The sequence below is a fragment of the Rhinoderma darwinii genome, chromosome 1 (assembly GCF_050947455.1).
Source record: "Rhinoderma darwinii isolate aRhiDar2 chromosome 1, aRhiDar2.hap1, whole genome shotgun sequence".
NCBI lineage: Eukaryota > Metazoa > Chordata > Amphibia > Anura > Rhinodermatidae > Rhinoderma > Rhinoderma darwinii.
In genome coordinates, this window is record NC_134687.1 from 303,748,407 (window position 1) to 303,771,937 (window position 23,531).

General features: G+C 43.1%; 1 protein-coding gene across 1 annotated transcript in view; it reads left to right on the plus strand.

Annotated features, from left to right (window-relative positions):
• Window positions 1-22,720, plus strand: part of MADCAM1 (mucosal vascular addressin cell adhesion molecule 1) — a 45,442-nt gene extending 22,722 nt beyond the window's left edge. The window contains exon 7 of the mRNA XM_075854988.1: window positions 22,353-22,720. Coding sequence (XP_075711103.1) covers window positions 22,353-22,564 — 212 coding nt within the window. The 3' untranslated portion in view covers window positions 22,565-22,720. The remainder of the gene's footprint in view (window positions 1-22,352) is intronic.
• Window positions 22,721-23,531: the final 811 nt, after the last annotated feature.

Here is a 23,531-nt window from a genome sequence, read left to right on the forward strand (position 1 = left end):
GTGCGTGGCGCGTGAAAACAACACGGGCAGCACGGACGCAAATCACGTTCGTGTAAATCCGCCCTAATGCCCATTTTAGGCAGAGCCGCAACAGAATCTGCAACGCAGATTATGTGCGGCATTGATGCGGACAGTGGCGGAAGAAATACGCCACGTCTGGTCATGCACTTATAGGTTCTGTCAGTTTTGCGTCGGGGTGTCCGTGGTTTTAACGGAAACAATACTGCGGTATGGTGCACTGTTGTTTCAGGTATTATTTGCAAAATCTGCAACTTAGGCCCTAACAGAGCCTCCAACACAGATGTGAACAGGGCCTAACTGAGAATCCAGCACTGGGGTGACATATAATGCTCAAAGTGAAGTTTAAAGGCTATGTACACCTTTTAAATCGTTTTTTTTTTTGTTTTTAATAAAAATGTCTATCATGTGTTTGGTGCAACTTTCTAAATACTTTTTATTAAAAATAATTGTGACTTTTTCAGATACAGCTGCTTTGTATCCAGTATACAGAGCACCTGTATCTAGCGCTGAAACTTTTATCTGTCAGGTCAGCGGCATTGACGGGTTCAGTGAAAACGGGTCTTGCGTGTCTCTGACACACAGGATCAAGCTGTTAATGATCACATCTAAGTTCATAACTTAGATGTGATCGATAACAGGTGGATCCTGCATGTCAGAGACACGCAAGACCCGCTTTCACTGAACCCGTCAGTGCCGCTGACCTGACGGATTCAGGTCTCCGCGCAAAATACAGCTGCTCTGTATACAGGACACAAAGCAGCAGTATGTGAAAAAGTTAAAATTATCTTTAATAAAAAGTAATTAGAAAAAAGCATGGTGGAATGTTTGAGGTTTTTATGCTTGACCCCCCAAAAATGAAATTCCTAAAAATAAAACACTAGTACCCAAAATGGTTTGTGTAGAAGCTGCAAAAACAAAAACGACATTTATTTTTTCCAAAAGCCTAAAAATGGCATGGTCCTAAATTTGTTACACCTGATTCTTGCTATTTATTTTGCAATCCTTTTATATAAACCATGCAGGTTTGGACTGGTCCATAGGAGGACAGGAGAATGCCCTGGTGGGCCCATGTTCTGACACAATAAAGGGGCTCGGCTACAGGGCCCATGAGATTCAACATAGACAACCAAAAGGGCAAATTCCTTTTTTGTTATTTCACAATTAGGTGAAATTCACACGAACGTGTGCGTTTTGCACGCGCAAAAAACACAGCGTTTTTTGCGCATTGCAGTTCCGTGTGTCATCAGTGTTTGGTGCGTGACTTAGTGATTTTCACGCATATACCATCCTTAGAAAAAGAAATGAAGGAGGTGGTTTTATTTTTCCCTTCATTTCTTGATCTACAGTTGCGCGAATCACGCGCGACACACGGAAGTGCTTCCGTGTGCTGTGCGTGATTTTCACGCACCCATTGACTTAAAAAACTGCTCAAGTATAGGACATGTCGTGAGTTTCACGCAGCGGACACACGCTGCGTAATAAACATGGAATGTCTGAATGTCCCCATTGCCTTTCACGGACGTGAACTACGCTCGTGTAAATAAGGCCTTAAACTAAGGCCAGGATCACACACACAGTTTTGTTGCAGTTTTTGTCACAGTTTTTTTTAGCCAAAACCAGAAGTGGATCCAAAAGGACGCACGGACCTAAGTCAATGGGGCCATTCAGACATTCCGTGTTTTTCACGCAGCGTGTGTCCGCTGCGTGAAACTCACAGCATGTCCTATACCTTAGCGTTTTTTGTCCATCACGCACCCATTGAAGTCAATGGGTGCGTGAAAATCACGCTCAGCACATGGACGCACAGTTGTTCAAGAAATGAAGGGAAAAATAAAACCACCTCTATCATTTCATTTTCTAAACCTCAAAACTGTGTGTCATAAGGATGCCAAATATGCGCGAAAATCATGCAGCCACGCGCCAAACACTGATGACACACAGTGAACTGCAACGCGCAAAAACGAAGCGTTTTTTGCGTGCGCAAAACGCACACGTTCGTGTAAATAAGGCCTTAGTGTCTCCTCTTCTGGCAGATCCTTTACATGTTTTTGCTTAAAAAACACATGCAAAATCTGCAGCAAATCTCAGCTGTGTGAACAAGGGCCTAAGGCCTCATGCACACGACCGTAGCCATGTGCACGGCCGTGATTTTCAAGTCGGCCGGCCGCGGAGTGTCACCCGTGAGCCGCCCGCATGTCAATTATTTTCTATAAGCCTGTACGGCCGTAATAAGACATGTCCGTTCTTTCTGCGGTCCAGGCTCCTGGGCCATGCACGGACCGTGGAAACCACGGTCGTGTGCATGGGCCCATAGAAATGAATGGGGCCGCAATTCTCCTGTGGATTTTCGGGGGAATTGTGGCCGGAAAAGCACATTCGTGTGCATGGGGACTAAGGGTTCATTTAGAGGAGAAGTTTTTGGTCGCACAGTTAAAGAAACGTAAGCGGTTTAAGGCTATGTTCACACAGTTTTTTGTAGGCGGAAATTCTGCCTCAAAATTCAGTTCGGGCATAAAACGCCGCAAAATACGCTTTCTCTGCCATTGATGTCAATGGGAGGTCAGAAGCGTAAACGTCCGAAGATGGGGCTTGTCCCCTCTTCCTCCCGCGAGACGATTTTACCGCTCGCGGGAAAAAAGACGCCCCCGCCTCCCATTGAAAACAATGGGAGGCATTTTCGGGCAGTTTTTGACTAGTTTTGCGGCGCGGTTTCCGTGTCAAAAAACTTGTCAAAAAAATTCTGTGTGAACATAGCCTTACTGTGTATTGCAGCAGTTTGCGATGCGATTTTCGTCTGTGCGATTACAAAGGCAAAGGCCAGACTCCCCAGTTCGTATACTCTGTGTAAAAACTGGAACCCGCAGCACCTTCTATCTGAAAAAGCGCACCACATTGTGGTGTTTTTCGAATGGTAATTTCCGCTGCGGAATGCAGCTCTGGGGGAAAATAATAAACAGCGATACTTACCCCCTCCCTATTTTTTGCGCTTAGTCCAACCGACTAAAATGACGTTGCAGGCCATGTGATGCTGCAGCCTGTGATTGGCTGCAGCGGTCACATGTGATGAAATGTCATCCCAGGAGGTCAGACTGCAGGAAGAAAGAGAGAGTTCTGGGTAAGGCCCCATGCACACGACCGTAAAAACGCCCGTAATTACGGCACGTTTTTACGGGCCCATGGACTTCTATTGGCCACGGATACCTCCCCGTTTGCTTACGGGAAGGTCCCCGTGCCATTGAAAAATATAGAACATGTCCTATTTCAGCCGGTAATTACGGCAGTATTTACGGGTGGACAGAAATACGGTCGTGTGGATGAGGCCTAAGTATGATTTTTTTTTTTTCCCCGAGTTGCAATTTTTGCCAAGTCGCAACACTTGGCTTTCTGTTGCAGGTTTAGCATCCCCATAGAATTCAATGTTGAAAACCCGCGACAGAAAATCAACGAAAACGCAGCATAAATTGACATGCTGCGAAGTTAAATTCTGCAGGTCAATTTATTAATGTTTACGCTGCGTTTTTTCCCCGCAGTGTGACTATGAGATTTTCTAAATCTCATCCACTTTGCTGCTACTGCAAATGCTGCGGAATTTCCGCACAGAATTCCGCTGCGGAAATTCTGCAGCGTTTATGCTACGTGGGAACCCGGCATAAGGGTGCATTTAGATAAGACTCTTTTGACGCGCGGTAAAAATGCATCAAATCACACAGACGAAAATCGCATTGCAAACCTCTGCGATATGCGGTAAAACCAAGTGGCCAAAAACTTCTCCTCTAAATGCACCCTTAGGGTATGTGCACACGAGAACTGTCTTTTACTTCTGAAAAGACAGACTGTTTTCAGGAGAAAACAGCTGCGTCGTTTCAGACGTAAAAGCTCCTCCTCGCATTTTGCGAGGCGTCCTTGACGGCCAATCATTTGAGCTGTTCTTCATTGAATTCAATGAAAAACGGCTCAAATTACGTTGCAAAGAAGTGTCCTGCACTTCTTTGCCGAGGCAGTCAATTTACGCGTCGTCGTTTGACAGCTGTCAAACGACGACGCGTAAATGACAGGTCGTCGGCACAGTACGTCGGCAAACCCATTGAAATGAATGGGCAGATGTTTGCCGACGTATTGTAGCCGTATTTTCAGACGTAAAACGAGGCATAATACGCCTCGTTTACGTCTGAAAATAGGTTGTGTGAACCCAGCCTAAGGGTATGTGCGCACGAGAACTGGCTTTTACGTCTGAAAAGACCCACTTTTTTCAGGAGAAAACAGCTGCGTCGTTTCAGACGCAAAAGCTCCTCCTCGCATTTTGCGAGGCGTCTTTGACGCCCGTAATCTTGAGCTGTTCTTCATTGACTTCAATGAAAAACGGCTCAAATTACGTTTCAAAGAAGTGTCCTGCACTTCTTTGACAAGGCAGTCATTTTACGCATCGTCGTTTGACACATTACTGGTCGTCGGCACAGTACGTCGGCAAACCCATTCAAATGAATGGGCAGATGTTTGCTGACGTATTGTAGCCGTATTTTCAGGCGTAAATCGAGGCATAATACGCCTCGTTTACGCCTGAAAATAGGTCGTGTGAACCCAGCCTGAGGCTGGGTTGACACGACCTATTTTCAGACGTAATGGAGGCGTTTTACGCCTCGAATTACGTCTGAAAAAACGGCTCCAATACGTCGGCAAACATCTGCTCATTACTTTCAATGGGGTTTACGATGTACTGTGCCGACGACCTGTCATTTTAGGGTATGTTCACACGATGAGAGGCATTTACGTGTGAAAAGACAGACTGTTAACAGCTTCCTCGTTTCACACGTAAATGCTCCTCCTCGCATTTTGCGAGCCGTCTGAGACGCTCGTAAATCTTGAGCTGTGCTTCATTGAGTTCAATGAAGAACAGCTCAAATTACGTGGCAAAGAAGTGCCCTGCACTTCTTTGCCGAGGCAGCCCAATTACGCGTCGCCGTTTGACAGCTGTCAAACGACGACGCGTAAATTACAGGTCGTCTGCACAATACGTCGGCAAACCCATTCAAATGAATGGGCAGATGTTTGCCGACGTATTGTAGCCCTATTTGCAGGCGTAAAACGAGGCATAATACGCCTCGTTTACGCCTGAAAATAGGTCGTGTGAACACAGCCTTACGCGTTGCTGTCAAATGACGGCACGTAAAAATACAGCCTCGTCAAAACAAGTGCAGGACACTTCTTGGGATGTAATTGGAGCCGTTTTTCATTGACTTTATTGAAAACAGCTCCAAAAACGCCTCAAAAAACGCCTGAAAAGAAGCCTCAAAAGAAGCTCCAAATTTCATTTTCAGCTTCAAAAACGCCTGAAAATCAGAGGCTGTTTCCTCTGAAATCAGCTCCGTATTTTCAGACGTTTTTTGTTAAGTATGTGAACATACCCTAAGGGTATGTTCACACGATGAGAGGCATTTACGTGTGAAAAGACAGACTGTTAACAGCTGCCTCGTTTCACACGTAAATGCTCCTCCTCGTAATTTACGAGGCGTCTGAGACGCTCGTAAATCTTGAGCTGTGCTTCATTGAGTTCAATGAAGAACAGCTCAAATTACGTGGCAAAGAAGTGCCCTGCACTTCTTTGCCGAGGCAGTCCATTTACGCGTCGTCGTTTGACAGCTGTCAAACGACGACGCGTATATTACAGGTTGTCTGCACAGTACGTCGGCAAACCCATTCAAATGAATGGGCAGATGTTTGCCGACGTATTGCAGCCCTATTTTCAGACGTAAAACGAGGCATAATACGCCTCGTTTACGTCTGAAAATAGGTCGTGTGAACCCAGCCTTAGGGTATGTGCACACGATAAGTTTCTTTTATGTCTGAAAAGACAGACTGTTTTCAGGAGAAAACAGCTGCGTCGTTTCAGACGTAAATGCTGCTCCTCGTATTATGCGAGGCGTCTTTGACGCCTGTAATCTTGAGCTGCTCTTCATTGACTTCAATTTACGTTGCAAAGAAGTGTCCTGCACTTCTTTGCTGAGGCAGTCAACGACGACGCGTAAATGACAGGTCGTCTGCACAGTACGTCGGCAAACCCATTCAAATGAATGGGCAGATGTTTGCCGACGTATTGTAGCCGTAATTTCAGACGTAAAAGCCACTTATCGTGTGCACATACCCTAAAAAGAAGTAGTATGTCATTTCTTGGGGCGTTTTTTTGAGCTGATTTTCCATTGAACACAATGAAAAACGCTTGTAGCCCTATTTTCAGACGTAAAACGAGGCATAATACGCCTCGTTTATGTCTGAAAATAGGTCGCAGCTGTTTTCTCCTGAAAACAGTCTGTCTTTTCAGACGTAAGGGTATGTTCACATGAGGGCGTCCGTAACGGCTGAAATTACGGGGATGTTTCAGCCTGAAAACATCCCCGTAATTTCAGCCGTAACGGCATGTGCAGGCGCTTGAACGCCGCGTCCTTTATGGACGTAATTGGCGCTGCTATTCATTGGAGTCAATGAATAACGGCTCCAAATACGGCCAAAGAAGTGACAGATCACTTCTTTGACGCGGGCGTCTATTTACGCGCCGTCATTTGACAGCGGCGCGTATATTACGCCTCGTGTGAACAGACAAACGTCTGCCCATTGCTTTCAATGGGCAGATGTTTGTCAGCGCTATTGAGGCGCTATTTTCGGACGTAATTCGGGGCAAAAACGCCCGAATTACGTCCGTAATTAGTGCGTGTGAACATACCCTAAAGGACAGTTCTCGTGTGCACATACCCTTATCGTGTGCACATACCCTTAGGGTATGTTCACACGTGCACGTCCGTTACGGCTGAAATTACGGAGCTGTTTTCAGGCGAAAACAGCTCCTGAATTTCAGACGTAATGGCAAGTGCAGGCGTTTTTCGCAGCGTCCATTACGGACGTAATAGGAGCTGTTTTTCTATGGAGTCAATGGAAAATGGCTCCAATTACGTCCCAAGAAGTGACATGCACTTCTTTGACGCGGGCATCTTTTTTACGCGCCGTCTTTTGACAGCGACGCGTAAAAAAAATGACCGTCTGCACAGTACATCGTAAAACCCATTCAAATGAATGGGCAGATGTTTGCCGACGCTTTCAAGCAGTATTTTTGGCCGTAAATCCAGGCGTAAAACGCCTGAATTACGTCCGGAAATAGTGAATGTGAACATACCCTTAGAGGGGTATAACACTACTACGTTTTAAACATATGTGTACCTCCGCTGGTAGTCTGTATATAAATTTTTAGGCCGGATTTACACGAGCGTGTGCGTTTTGCGCTCGCAAAAAATGCAGCCTTTTGCGTGCGCAAAAGGCACTTAACGGCTCCGTGTGTCATCATCATATGATGCACGGCTGCATGATTTTCACGCAGCCGCCATCATTATGACTCTCCGTTTAGATGTTTGTAAACAGAAAAGCACGTGGTGCTTTTCTGTTTTCATTCACACTTTTTACTGCTGTTGCACGATTCACGCACATCACACGGAAGTGCTTCCATGTGGTGCGCGTGATTTTCACGCACCCATTGACTTCAATGGGTGCGTGATGCGCGCACAACGCACAAATATAGGACATGTCGTGCGTTTCACGCAGCGGACACACGCTGCGTGAAAATCACATACAGTCTGTACGGCCACATAGACTAATATACGTTCGTGTATATAATATGTTTCCATTCCCGCCAACTGTTGGGGTCGTTTTTCTAGTTCTATGATGTTTAGAAAAAGAAATGAAGGAGGTGGTTTTATTTTTTCCTTCATCTCTTTATCCACTGTTGCACGAATCACGCGCGACACATGGAACTGCTTCCGTGTGCTGCGCGGGATTTTCACGCACCCATTGACTTCAATGGGTGCGTGATGCGCGAAAAACGGCCAAGTATAGGACATGTCGTGAGTTTTACGCAGCGGACACACGCTGCGTGAAAATCACAGAATGTCTGAACGGCCCCATTGACTAACATAGGTCCATGCGTATCACGGACGTTAAACACGTTCGTGTGAATAAGGCCTTAGGGTTAATTCACACGTTGTGTAAATACTGCCTTTTTTCCGCAACTGTATTCATTGCGTAAAATCCGCAGCAAATACAGTAGCAGCAAAGTGGATGAGATAAAACAAATTTCATCCACACGCTGCGTAAATAATGAGCGGAAAAAACAGAAATTGACCTGCGGTGCGGAATTTTATTCTGCATTATGTTAATTGTATTTGCGTAAACGCTTCTTATTTTTTGCGGGATTTAGCAAGGTAAATCCCGCAACAAATAGCAGTTTTTGCGTTTTTTGCAGCGGGTTCACAGAGATTCCGCCGCAAAAAAGGCAACACAGGAAAAAGCCAAACCTTATACTTACTCAGAAGTCTGTATTCCTCCCTCAAGCGCGGCCTCCTGGAATGACGCTTCATCCCATGTGACCGCCACTGCAGCCAATCACAGTCTGCAGTGGTCTCCTGGGATGAAACGTCATCCCAGGAGTCTGGCCTGTTTTCCACCTGTTTTCCGTAGCGGACATTCCGGTTGAAAAACTGCACCACTGTTTGGTGTGGTTTTTCGCCCAGTATTCCCTGCGGTGCACAGGGTGGATACGCTGCCTGCTGTTACGCAGCGTATCCGCCCAGTGTGAACACAGCCTTAGGTCCTGTTTACACAGTGCAGATTTGCTGCAGATTTTGGATTCATTTTTTAAGCCAAAACCAGAATTGGATCCATGAGAGCAGACCTATATGGCCTTCCTATATACATATATTATGTCTAGGTTCTGCTTCTAGTTTTGGCTTAAAATAGTACATGCAAAATCTGCAGCAAATCTGCACAGTGTGAACAGGGCCTATGTCCTTCCTAGTGATATGACCTGTGTGTCCAACAGACATAGCATAGCTTATATAGCAAATGGCTCGGCCATCAGAATAATTTAGTCTGCTGGGCCCATCATACCCCAACCTCACCTTGAAACCATGACGATGACTTCAGATTTGTATGTTTAACCCCTTCCCGACAATTCCCATATGGATACATCATGGAAAGCTAGTGCTTCCCGCATTTTGCCGTATCCATACGACAAATGGTGGACACCGGCTCAGAAGCTGAGTCGGTGCCAAAATCGCCGGATGTCAGTGGTATCTTACAGCTGACATCCAGCTGTAATGGCGGGGACCGAAATTAGCTTCGATCCCCGCCATTAACCCCTTAAATGCAGCGCTCAAACGCGATCACTGCATTTAAGCTGTTTGCAGCTCATCGGATTCCGGTGCCTGCACTGGCAACCAGAGGCCTAATACTGGCCTCCCGGGCTGCCTAGCACGGAAAACTTCCAGCCCCCATCCGGCGGCGGGGCCTGAAAGGCTTCCGTAGCCGACGGCAAGATGTCGCCGGCTCAGGAGCTGAGCCGGCGTCATCAGCGGTGAATGTCAGCTGTATGTTACAGCTGACATCCACCTGTAACGGCAGGAACCGGAGCTAGCTCCGATCCCTGCCATTAACCCCTTCGATGCAGCGATCACAAGCGATCGCTGCATCTTAGAGGTTGCTAGCAGATCGCCAGCCCTGCCATGCAATCAGGGCTGCCGATGCTGCTATGGCAACAGGAGACCTACCAATGGCCTCCTGCTCTGCCATTACGGAAGCCGATTAGGCCCCTGTCGGCTTGCTGTCAGTGAATGACTGACAGATCTAATACATAAGTAGTGCAATGTATTAGAAAAAATAAATCTGACAGTTAGGGTATGTTCACACGGCAGCGTCCGTAACGGCTGAAATTACGGGGATGTTTTCAGGAGGAAACATCCCCGTAATTTCAGCCGTAACAGCATGTGCAGGCGCTTGAACGCCGCGTCCATTACGGACGTAATTGGCGCTGCTTTTCATTGGAGTCAATGAATAACGGCTCCAATTACGCCCCAAGAAGTGACAGGTCACTTCTTTGACGCGGGCGTCTATTTACGCGCCGTCATTTGACAGCGGTGCGTAAATATACGACTCATGTGAACAGACAAACGTCAGCCCATTGCTTTCAATGGGCAGATGTTTGTCAACGCTATCGAGGCGCATTTTTCGGACGTAATTCGGGGCAAAAATGCCCGAATTACGTCCGTAATTAGTGTGTGTGAACATACCCTTAGACCCTAGTGGGACTTCAAAAAAAGTGTAAAAAAAAAAATTTTTTAAAACATATAAAAGTTTCATGTAATAAAATAAAACACAATCGCCCTGTTCCATTATCAAGTCCTTTATTATTGAAAAAAAACCAATAAACCATACATATTTGGTATCGCCGCGGCCGTAACCGCCTGAACTATAAAAATATTATGTGATTTATTCCACGTGGTGAATGGAGTAAAAAAAACTTAAAAACTATACCAGAATTTCAGTTTTTTGGTCACTTTGCCCTACAAATATTGGAATCAAAAGTGATCAAAAAGTTGCATGTATCCAAAAATGGTACTGTGATCGCAATGAGGTCACTTTACGCCTTGATCTCCATGCAGGTTCAAATCAGGTGGGGGGGGTGCGAGCTCGGAGAAGCAACAGATACACTGAGACGTTTCTCAAGGTAAAAATCCTTCTGACTTTATTTGCAGAGACACAGAGTTTATATAGTAAAAATATCATATAATTACGTGCAGACACATATACATTCTTGTGGTTTCTTTCCTCATTATTCTTATCTCTACATACATTGTTCTTATTCCTTACATCTAATTTTTAATCCGGTGTTCTACCCATCTCTATCTTGGCTGTACGCCCAGAACCCAAAAAGTCTGTAAACAGACTCCCTAGTTCCTGGTAGTACCCTCATAACATAATAAATTCGCAATTTCCAGTTTCGGCAGAACATCTGCAGATTATCACATTCCATAACCTTTCAATTATATCCAAAATATAGACTCGTTTATCCTTCTACCTTGAAGTAGTACATACATTACACTTATATGATTGATTATAGGTTGTTCTATACCATCACAATCCCTCCTTTTGTGATTTTACCAACACCTAAATTCCAATGCTACTTCTATCTCCTGATAGCAAGGCTTCGATCCATTTCTTCACTTGATTCACACAGGTATGTAGGTGGGGTAATCTCACAACACTCTTTCATCATAATGTATAGGCCTCTGATTGAATGCTTCCCTCATTTTGCAAAATGTATAACAATTGAAACATGTAAGCAATATAAACAATATTATGAAACATATCAAGGGTTGGAATAACATATGGAGTATCTTAGTGGCAGTGGGGGAAAATCCTGTAAATATGTCATACCAGTGATGGGCACTAGCATCTTTTATTGCTGACGATAAATTTATTACTTCCTTAGCTGCTATTGTAGCCAATACTTTCACTTTACTTAGAGTTACATTATGGGCTGCTATCAATTTCTTTACGTCTTTAGACTTTTGTAACACTTGTTTTAACTCTTCCAGTGGCAAACTAAAATTTCCATAGGGCAAAGGTTCAGGTACCCATACAGTGGACATTATTTCTTCTAAAGTAGGCAGGAACACTATAGTTTGGTTCCCCCAAGTCAAATGAGTCACATTGTATAGACATCCTGAAAATGGTCCTATGAGATTAAACTGGCTAAGGGTCTGCTTGTTGTTAGTTATTAAACATACATGCTGTGGACCTACTTCAATATAAACCTGTAGGTTAGCTTCTGGGATTATAGTGAGTGCGCATACATTATCCTGGTGCTGCATTAGACAGGGTTCATATATCCCTGACTGTTGATTACATACATATCCTTGCTCTGTTAACTGGCACAAATCTATATTCCTTGTCTTATTTTGAGAATCTATGTGTGTTCCTTTTATTTCTGGCATCCAATATTGTCCTAATAATGTCACCGGATCAATCATTACCATTGGCATAACAATAAATTTGCATAATAGAGTAGGATTTTTCACATTAAATGCTATTAGTCTTCCTGCACACCATTTAGGTGTACACTCAGTATACTCAGGCTGTAACAATAACCACGTATCATTTCTCTCTCCTATGGGCAGAATGTCTGTCCATTGCCTAACATGACTACTAAACAATTTATTCTTAAAATTATTCATCTGTTCTTGTTGCCACATCGTTTTAAGCGTACATACTGTCCAATTTACAAAAGTTGATACATTCTGTAATGTTCTATATTCGGTTAGCATACTTTCATTAAAAACATTTAAAAACAGTTCATCTATAGTTAACCCTTTCTGTTGTATGGCAAAGGTAGTAGGTAACCATGAGGCACCTATCCTTAATGCAGTAGATGTGTCATCTCCCACTGAGTTTAATTTGTTCATAACTGTTTCTAACTGTATACCATTCAATACTCCTAATCCCGTTCCTACCCCTCCTCATAGCATGTCATACCATTCTCTTTTTTTGTCTATGACAGCTGGGGGATTCAGGGAAGGAAATATTGAAGTGTACATTCTCTTTCTGCTGTTGGGTTACAGCGCTCTTACAAGTGTGTGCGATTCTTTCCAGACTTTGTACTGTTATATGTGGCTTAAAACTATCTCTTAAAATTGTTATCAAGAATACAAAATATATTCTATTTCTTATTTGGCTATTATTCATACATAATATCATCCCATCAGTTTCTTTTATTACAATCGTAGAGTTGAGCCTCTCCTTGTTGCATCTTTCATAAGTCTTATTTATCATTTCATTTCTATTTTTACTGGTTGTATATTTCTATAGATACTGTAAATCTGATTCATAACAACAAAGCAACAGCCCCGGCGTCTCTTCTTGTATGCTAATGTTGGCTGTTTTGTCTATGTGAAGGTACACAGTCCCTCCATGTGGTCCTTTTCTCCAAGTCCCTTCGGTTGTAGTCACATTTGTAGTATAACACGGGGCATTGGCCTTACAGGTGTAGTTACCCTGCTTTCTATCACTGTGGCATTCACCCACCCTGTCCTGAACTGTTCCAGTGATTCTGTACTGATTACGTGTACAGGAGTAGCAGTTCTGCCTTTTTGTATAAGAGCACACGCAACAACCGCCGCAACAACCGCAAAGATCTTCATTCTTCTGGCTGAAGAACCTTTTTACAATGACTGGCGTGAATCCAACTTGTCTTTCCTTCGAGCTTCACTGAGGTGTTTGTAACGAGTAGGACTTGAAATGGTCCGTCAAATCTTGGGTCTAGACTTTTCCTCACGTGTCTTTTGACAACGACCCAATCTGCTGGTTCTAGCTTATACGTCCCTTCAACTGAATCAGGATCTGGAATGGAAGCAAAAACTTGTGCATGCACCTTGGTCAATTGTTTGTTCAGCATTGATACATAATCTGTTAGTCTACCATACTGCATTTGGAGCACCTGTGGAAAATAACATCCTAATCTGGGAGCCGACCCAAATAAGATCTCATATGGGCTGAGACCTGTTCTTTTTGTGGGCGTGTATCTTACTGAGAACAAGGCTAATGGTAGACACTCGGTCCATGGTTTCCCGGTTTCTACCATTGCTTTTTGGATTTTCAATTTGAGAGTCCCATTTAGTCTCTCAACCTTCCCACTACTTTGTGGATGGTATGGTGTATGTAGGGCTTGACTTATGCCTAGAGCTGACAACACATGGTTCATGATTTCACCCGTAAAATGAGTTCCTCTGTCGCTCTCGATCACCTCTGGAACTCCATATCTGCACACCACCTCGTTGATCAGTTTCTTTGCTGTGGCTACGGCTGTAGCTTTGGTGACTGGAAAAGCTTCTGGCCATCCTGAAAAGAGATCAATACAAACAAGCACATACTCATAGGTACCGACTTTTGGTAATTGAATATAGTCTATCTGTAGTCTCTGGAATGGGTAAATTGGTCTGGGTGTGTGCTTCTGTGGTACTTTTACAGTTCTTCCAATATTATGTGTTGCACAGATCATGCATCCTTGTGTAAAACTGCTGGCCATCACACTAAACCCTGGGGCATACCACACCTTGTTTACCAAGTCCATCATTGCCGTTTTTGACTGGTGTGTCTCTCCATGTGTTATTTGGGCCATCATTGGGAACATTGTCTTAGGCAGGCACAGTTTATTCTGGCATTGCCAGAGGCCATCTTTTCGTAGCGTTGCTCCTTGGGCCGTCCACTTGTCTTTTTCTTCTTCTGTTGCTTGTCCTTGAAGTTTTTGCAGTAGTTCCGGGCTTACAGCTGGTCTTGTTTCCTCTGGATCTTTTATCTGACATACGGCTGCTAACACGGGTAGCTTCTGTGCTGCTTGCTTTTGCGGCTTGGTCTGCCAAAGCATTTCCTTTTGTCTCTGGTGAACTCACCTTAGTGTGAGCTTTTATTGTTTACTACTGCTACTTCTGTGGGTAACATCAGGGTCGCCATCAAATATTTTACAAAGTCTGCATTCTTTACAGGTGTACCTGCAGAGGTCAAAAATTGTCTTGCCCTCCATATGGGGCCATAATCGTGTGCAATCCCAAATGCATATCGAGAGTCAGTGTATATATTTGCTGTCTTTCCTTCTGCATGTTGGCATGCTGCTGCCAGGGCCTTAAAGAGGCTCTGTCACCAGATTTTGCAACCCCTATCTGCTATTGCAGCAGATAGGCGCTGCAATGTAGATTACAGTAACGTTTTTATTTTTAAAAAACGAGCATTTTTGGCCAAGTTATGACCATTTTTGTAATTATGCAAATGAGGCTTGCAAAAGTCCAAGTGGGTGTGTTTAAAAGTACAAGTCCAAGTGGGTGTGTATTATGTGCGTACATCGGGGCGTTTTTAATACTTTCACTAGCTGGGCGCTCTGATGAGAAGTAACATCCTCTTCTCTTCAGAACGCCCAGCTTGTGACAGTGCAGATCTGTGACGTCACTCACAGGTCCTGCATCGTGACGGCCACATCGGCAGCAGAGGCTACAGTTGATTCTGCAGCAGCATCAGCGTTTGCAGGTAAGATCGACTTACCTGCAAACGCTGATGCTGCTGCAGAATCAACTGTAGCCTCTGGTGCCGATGTGGCCGTCACGATGCAGGACCTGTGAGTGACGTCACAGATCTGCACTGTCACAAGCTGGGCGTTCTGAAGAGAAGAGGATGTTACTTCTCATCAGAGCGCCCAGCTAGTGAAAGTATTAAAAACGCCCCGATGTACGCACATAATACACACCCACTTGGACTTGTACTTTTAAACACACCCACTTGGACTTTTGCAAGCCTCATTTGCATAACTACAAAAATGGTCATAACTTGGCCAAAAATGCTCGTTTTTTAAAAATAAAAACGTTACTGTAATCTACATTGCAGCGCCTATCTGCTGCAATAGCAGATAGGGGTTGCAAAATCTGGTGACAGAGCCTCTTTAAGCTCCGCTTCTTGTGCTGAGCGGGACGCTGGTAAGGAGGCTGCTTCTAGGACTACATCTTCGGTGGTTACTGCATATCCTGTAAGAAAAGATCCTTCTACACAATACCTTGAACCATCCACAAAGAGTATTAGGTCTGGGTTTTGGAGTGGGGTATCTTTTACATGTGCGAACCCCACTGTTTCCTGGGCCATAAGGGCCATACAATCATGTTCATCAGTTTCAGACAAAAATTGTGACCATACTTTACCTACGTCTTCTCCCCCTTGCTCCAAAGGCAGTAAGGTAGCTGGGTTCAATGTAGTACAGCTATGGAGTGTGACCTGCTCAGGGAGAAGAAGCGCACAGGTTAATCTTAGATATCTTGCTGTTGACAAATGCTTCAGCTGTACTTGAATAAAAAATAGCAGTAATATCATGTGGTGCAAAACTTGGACAGGAAATGCCAGGACCAAATCTGAGGCCTTGTTTAACATTGAATTTACAGCAATGATAGCCCTCACACATGATGGGGAACCTCGGGCCACAGGGTCTAGTCTAGCTGAATAATATGCTACCGGGCGCTGCTGTGGTCCATGACTTTGTGTGAGAACTGCAGTGGCATGTCCATTTTGTTCAGTACAGTACAAAGTATATGCTTGCGTGGAGGTACTCCATGGATTGGTGTCACAAGCCGCTACCAAACACAACTCCTCCTCATTCAGTTGATAATCCAGAATACTTTGAGAATCTCACTTTTATCAGGTTCTGCAAATTCTTGATTAATACAAAAACAAATAAAAACAAATAAAAATAAAACATCCCCAAAAACTTTACATCAAATTAACAATGTCCAGACAAGTTTTGTTTTGCCTTCTCCCTCATCTAAATCCATAAAAACTCGTGTGAGTGATGTCACATCGCCTCCTGTGTAACTTTGCTGGAGGGGGATGGTCTCTTACACATAAACCAAAATTGTACCTGATCAGTTCCTTCACCCTTCCCCCCTTTGTGGACTCTGCGAGAGTGATGTAGCAGAGTTCAAAACTACATCTCAACATAACACTAGTTTAACCCCCTGTAATGTACAACAGCCTGAAACAAAAATAACTTTTTCCTGACAAACATTTGATCTTTACAATAACATAACTCATGTGTGAAATCAAAAATAAAACAATTGTAGTTAGTTATTCAATAAAACAGAAAATATTATCTCTGATAACATTAATTACTGCAAACCAATAAACTGTATATAAAAATAGGGAACGGTGGGGGGCACATACATTTTCAAACCCCCGTGTCTCACCGTATCTGTAGTTTAATACGTCTGAATTAACATCAAAACACATGAAATCTGATCACATCATAACAAATCAATATCGTAACTTTTATAACCAACAGCGCTTGCGCAAAAGAGAAGAAATTTATTTCAGTTTGTACACATTACTGATATATATATATCTCAGCAGTGCATATTGAGATCCCTTTGTCTCATCAGCCCTGCAGACTGCACCCAGTCAGCCCCCCTCCTCCTCCTCCCAAACACAGCACACTTTAGGGGGGAGGGAGGGGGGTCACAAACTCATTTCTCACAACTTCTCACAATCTTAACACTTTCAATGCCGGCAAAACAACATACGTATCTGCAATCATTTATCACACCATTGTACAGGAATTATCTACGTTAATGTTTAACAATACAATCTGACGGCCACCATCTCTATATTATGATGACGTGTTGTTTCATCAGTGAACTAGACTGGAACTTCTGTAAATAGAAAAGACACTACAAATGACAAAATTAACAAGGTGATTATTTCATACTGATTTGGATGGGCTGGGCGTGGCCACATCAGGGGCAAGGGGGGGGGCAGCCTCTCCCATTGGAAACACAGTACGCAGGGGGTTTCCCACCAACAATGAGGACACACTCAACATGAGGTACGGACGCCATTACCGGGCGTCTGCTGGTCCTGTTCTCTAATACATACAATATGACACAAAGTCATACAAAATATCTATATCAGCATTTAATGTTGTGTCCATTCATTTCAAGAACAAGATTACATTTCTTATCTCACTAGCAGCTGTTCTTCACCTCCCCCTTCTCTTGTCACACTAGTTGATTCTAAATTATACCATATGGGAATTTACTATAAGGTCACTTGCAACTTTAAAACAGCTACTACTTCTATCACTTCCTTTGCTTTAAACTTTACTTTATAAAATATGAATTTCCTCTGACACTTTTCATCTTTCAGCCATCCACGTTTTGTGTCACAACATTCATTCCATTTTCCTGCGTCTAAGGGTATGTTCACACGGCGGGGGTCCGTAACGGCTGAAATTACGGGGATGTTTCAGCCTGAAAACATCCCCGTAATTTCAGCCGTACCGGCATGTGCAGGCGCTTGAACGCCGCGTCAATTATGGCCGTAATTAGCGCTGCTATTCATTGGAGTCAATGAATAGCGGCTCCAATTACGGCCAAAGAAGTGACAGGTCACTTCTTCTACGCGGGCGTCTATTTACGCGCCGTCATTTGACAGCGGCGCGTAAATATACGCCTCGTGTGAACAGACAAACGTCTGCCCATTGCTTTCAATGGGCAGATGTTTGTCAGCGCTATTGAGGCGCTATTTTCGGGCGTAATTCGGGGCAAAAACGCCCGATTTACGTCCGTAAATAGGCCGTGTGAACATACCCTAACCGTCCATGGGATTCTAGACCACATGCTTTCATTAATTATTTTTTTTTTATTTATTTATTTTTTTGTTCCCTGCGTTGCCTTTTTACCTTCTCTTTCTGCTACTACCTGTTTGGCGGTTTGTCCTTTGGGGTGCTCATCTCGTACTCTTGTTACAGATTCTAGCTACTGACAGATGAATTCCATTCTCATCTGTTTTAGACAGTTTCTAGTTTCCGTACTTACTCTTGTTACAGATTTTAGCTACTGACAGATGAATTCCATTCTCATCTGTTTTAGACAGTTTCTAGTCTCCGTACTTAATAGGGACACCAAGTTCCCCATTGTCTAGTTATAAGTGGTCGCCTATAGGCAGACCCTAAGTTATGTAGGGGGTAGTTTTCCTGATAGGTGAATTTCTGGATTTACGATCCCCTAGTAAGCTTACACCCTTTTAACAGGTGCTTGCTCACCCATATGCCATACCTCAAACTCTCGTTTGCCGTGACTGTTTCCCATAGCCCTGCTATGATGGAGGGGACTCTTACCCTTCTCTCTCAGTTTTTATCTTCACTAACAAACACTATGGCTATTGGCTGTTAGGGAAAGTCCCACACTACCTTTCTCACCTATTTTATACAGTTACTTATCCCCTCAAAACCCTTTTAAACCTTCTTCTACTCTGGCCAGAGAATTAAATTCCTTTTATAACTAGCTTACTTTCTTCTTATTCACTTTAAACACCACTCAAGGAGATATCCTCCACACCATAACAGTAATATGACAAATATTCCTGATCCAAATAATAAGGCAAACGTAAAATCAAGCTGTTCTTTTGACATGCCGGATTATCAGATTGCACAAAATTTTGGAATTTTGAGCTGAAAATCAGCGCATGATAATCTCCGCAAGTACCTCAATGCTGTACACACATTTTCGGCATTTTTCCGGATTATCAGATTGCACAAAATTTTCGATTTCCGGGCTTAAATTTAGCCTATCATAATCCCCGTAGTCACCTGAAGCATGTACACATGTTTCTGGTAATTTGCCGGATTATCGGAAGTTTTTTCCAAAAACAATTTCCTTATTCTAAAATGCATTTGTGACACAAAACTGGGTTTCTACAACATTCATACAAATACTGTCATGGAGATCAGGCACTTTATCCTGAGGGTAGGATTACATATAGACTTGACCAGATTTTTACACTAAAAATACCCTCATGTGGCCCCTCTATCCCTCAGGAGTACTACCGGGAAGGTGACCTACCAGACAGGAAGGTGCAGAGCAGAGTTTGTAAGAATTAAGTCTTCTTACCTTGCTGCAGCAGTGGTCTGCACGTTCCTTCGTCCGGGTGGTCGCCACTCTAGTCCCGGGAGATCCCCTAGGTGGGGTGCCGTCCTTCTGGTCAAGTCCCTGTTTCGGGCGCCAATTTCTGTGATCGCAATGAGGTCACTTTACGCCTTGATCTCCATGCAGGTTCAAATCAGGTGGGGGGGGGGGTGCGAGCTCGGAGAAGCAACAGATACACTGAGACGTTTCTCAAGGTAAAAATCCTTCTGACTTTATTTGCAGAGACACAGAGTTTATATAGTAAAAATATCATATAATTACGTGCAGACACATATACATTCTTGTGGTTTCTTTCCTCATTATTCTTATCTCTACATACATTGTTCTTATTCCTTACATCTAATTTTTAATCCGGTGTTCTACCCATATCTATCTTGGCTGTACGCCCAGAACCCAAAAAGTCTGTAAACAGACTCCCTAGTTCCTGGTAGTACCCTCATAACATAATAAATTCGCAATTTCCAGTTTCGGCAGAACATCTGCAGATTATCACATTCCATAACCTTTCAATTCTATCCAAAATATAGACTCGTTTATCCTTCTACCTTGAAGTAGTACATACATTACACTTATATCATTGATTATAGGTTGTTCTATACCATCACAGTACCTATAAAAACTATAGCTCGTCTCGCAAAAAAATTAGTTAAGGCTTCCATAAGTCAGGAAATAAAAATATGCGGTTGTGCAGATCAGAGGGGAGCATTTCTTCTGTTTCGATAGGCGAATTATCAAGGCACTAAAATTAGGGAACTAGGAAGGGGAGGGCCCAAACATATCTGCTGGAAGGGAGGGTGCCCATATTATACCAGGACAACACTACCCAGCAAAATTCCCCAAACTGCAAATGTGCGGAGTGTGGACCAAAAAGGGGATAAGAAAGGACATTTATCAGAGCGACACCGGCCTGTGCAGAAAGGATTGTGTCACAGCGTAACACACATATATGGATTATTTTTGTTTTTTTTAACCCAATTATTATACCACCTGACTATGCCCGTGATGTACTCTGCCCAGCTTACATATTGTCCCACATTATAAACAGAAACACCAGCAATATTCAAACCAATATACTACAAAGCAAATCCACGCTCCAAAAGCCAAATGGTGCTCCCTCCCCTCTGAACCCTACAGCGTGCCCAAACAGCAGTTTACTTCCACATACATGGCATCGCCATACCCGGGAGAACCCTTTTAACAATTTTTGGGATGTGTGTCTCCAGTGGCATAAGCTGGGCACGACATATTTGCCACTGAAATAGCATATCGAGGGAAAAAAATTTAATTTTTACTTTGCACCATCCGCAGCGCAATCATTTATGGAATAGACCTGTGGGGTGAAAATGCTCACTACACCCCTTAATAAATGCCTTGAGGGGTGCAGTTTCCAAAATGGGTTCACTTCTCAGGGGTTTCTTTTATTACTTCACATCAGATCCTCTGCAATTGTGAACCAATACTTTGTAAATCTCCAAAATAGGCCTCAATGTTACATGGTACTCTTTCACTCCTGAGCCCTGTTAAATGTCCAGGCAAAATATTAGGAACACATGTAGGGTGTTTCTAAAACTGGGAAACACAGCATAATAATTAGAGAGCTGTCTTGTTATGGTGGCATAAGCTGGGCACCACATATTGGCATATCTATGGAAAAAATCCAATTTTCACTCTGCAACATCGAGTGCACACTAATTTCTGCAAAACACCTACGGGTATAACATTCCCACTACACCCCTAGGTGAATACCTTGAGGGGTGTAGTTTCCAAAATGTGGTCACTTCTGGGTGGTTTCCACTATTTTGGTCCCACATGGGCTTTGCAAATGCGACATAGCGCCCAAAAACCAATCCAGTAAAATCTGAACTCCAAAAGCCAAATGGCGGTCCTTCCCTTCTGAGCCCTGTGTGCCCAAACAGCCGTTTATGACCACATGTGGGGTATTGTTTTACTCGGGAGAAATTGCTTTACAAATTTTGCAGTGCTTATTTTTCCTTTTTTTTCTTGTGGAAATGAAAAAAAATTAGCTAAACCTACATTTTCTTTGGAAAAACATAGATTTTAATTTTTACGGCCTACTTCCAATAATTTCTGCAATGAACCTGTGGGGTCAAACTGCTCACTATACCCCTAGATAATTTCCTTGAGGTGTGTAGTTTCCCAAATGGGGTCACTTTTGGGGGATTTCCACTGTCTTGGTACCGCAAGAACTCTTCAAACCTGACATGGTGCCTAAAATATATTCTAATAAAAGGAGGCCCAAAATCCTCTAGGTGCTCCTTTGCTTCTGAGGCCTGTGCTTTTAAATGGATTAAAAATGAATTTCTATAAAAAGAAATTAAATGTATAAATTTCCCCTCTGCTTTGATTTATTTCCTGTGAAACGTCTAAAGTGTTAAAAAAAAAAATCTAAATGCTGTTTTGAATACTTTGAGGGGTGAAGTTTTTAAAATGGGGTGACGTATTGTGGGTTTCTAATATATAAGGCCCTAAAAGCCACTTCACAAATGAACTGGCCCCTGTAAAAATAGCCTTTTGAAATTTTCTTGAAAATGTGAAAAATTGCTGCTAAAGTTCTAAGCCTTGTAATATCCTAGAAAAATAAAAGTATGTTCAAAAAACAATGCCAACATAAAAGTAGATGGGGGATGTTAACTAGCAGCAATTTTGTGCGGTTGCGTGGTATAACTGACATTTAAATTTAGAAAAATGCTAATTTTTGTAATTTTTCGCTAAATTTTGATGTTTTTCACAATTAAATACTGAATGTATCGAACAAAATTTGCCAGTAACATAAAGTCCAATGTGTCACGAGAAATAAATCTCAGAATTGCTTGGATAGGTAAAAGCATACCGACGTTATTACCACATAAATTGAAACATGTCCGATTTGAAAAATTAGATTCTGTCAGGAAGGTCAAAAGTGGCCAAAGAGGGAAGGGGTTAAAGTGACATATATAGTAATCAGGTCTGATGGAAATGTCACTAAACATGCTTACATTTATTTTTCAGATGGGCTTAACCGTATGTGGATACTTGCCCCAGCTGCAGGTCTGGTTGGGAGCTTTCTTCTTTCTCTGCAAATCTGCAGACAACTGAGCAAGAAAGGATTCTTTCAACCCAATCAAATGGAATTTACAACAGGCAAAAAAGACAGTAAATCTCAATGCAGCTTGCAGGCAGTAGTTTGTTATGATATACCAACCAAGGAGTTTTCCGTGTAGTAATTGACTTTTTCCATCTGCAATCCTATGGAGGGCAATGAGCTTAGAAGAATGACTGATCCAAACTGTGATTAATCTAAGGTACAGAGCATGATGATACAGAATGATGAAACATCCTGTTCCTGAAAGCAATCCGCAACGCAACACACATTACATCTGCGGATTTCATTGCGTGTAATTTTGAAACTCCATTGAAGTCAATGGAGAAATTCCGCAACAAGTACGCATCAAGTCCGCAACAGACAGTGCATGCTGCGGACAGAAAATTATGCACCGCAGCCTATTGTCCGCAGCAGAGTTTTCCGCAACGTCTGCACGAAGATAACTAAAAAGGTGTGGAAACCAATGGACAAACTGTCTGCTGCGGATTTCCACTGCGGACTGTCCGCAGCGGAATTCCACAGCAATTCCGCCATGTCTGAACGTGCCCTAATGGTGTCCATACACGCAGTGGCTGCCACGCAGCCTAGAACCACAGAGAAAATATTCATGCAGATTCAGGGCATGTTCACACAACTTATTTTCGCCTGTTTTTCGGGCCGAAATATGGGGAAAAAATCGGAAGCAGAACGTCTCCAAACATCTGCCCATTGATTTCAATGGAAAAAATGGTGTTCTGAGCCGATGCAGGGTTTCTTACGCGGCCATTTTGAAAAATGCGCACGTTAAAAAACGCCCGCGAAAAAGAAGTGCAGGACACTTCTTGGGATGTTTTTTGGAGACGTTTTTCATTGACTCAATAGAAAAACAGCTCCAAAAATGGCCGTAAAAAACGCAGCGAAAAACGCTACTTAATTAAGAAAACGGCTGAAAATAAGGTGCTGTTTTCCCTTGAAAACAGCTCCGTATTTTCAAAAGGTTTTTTTGTTAAGCATGTGAACATACCCTTACAGCGAAATGCTGTGGTTTTGCAATTTGATTTCTGGACACTTGACGCTTTTTTTTTTTTGTTGTTGAAGAGGATCTG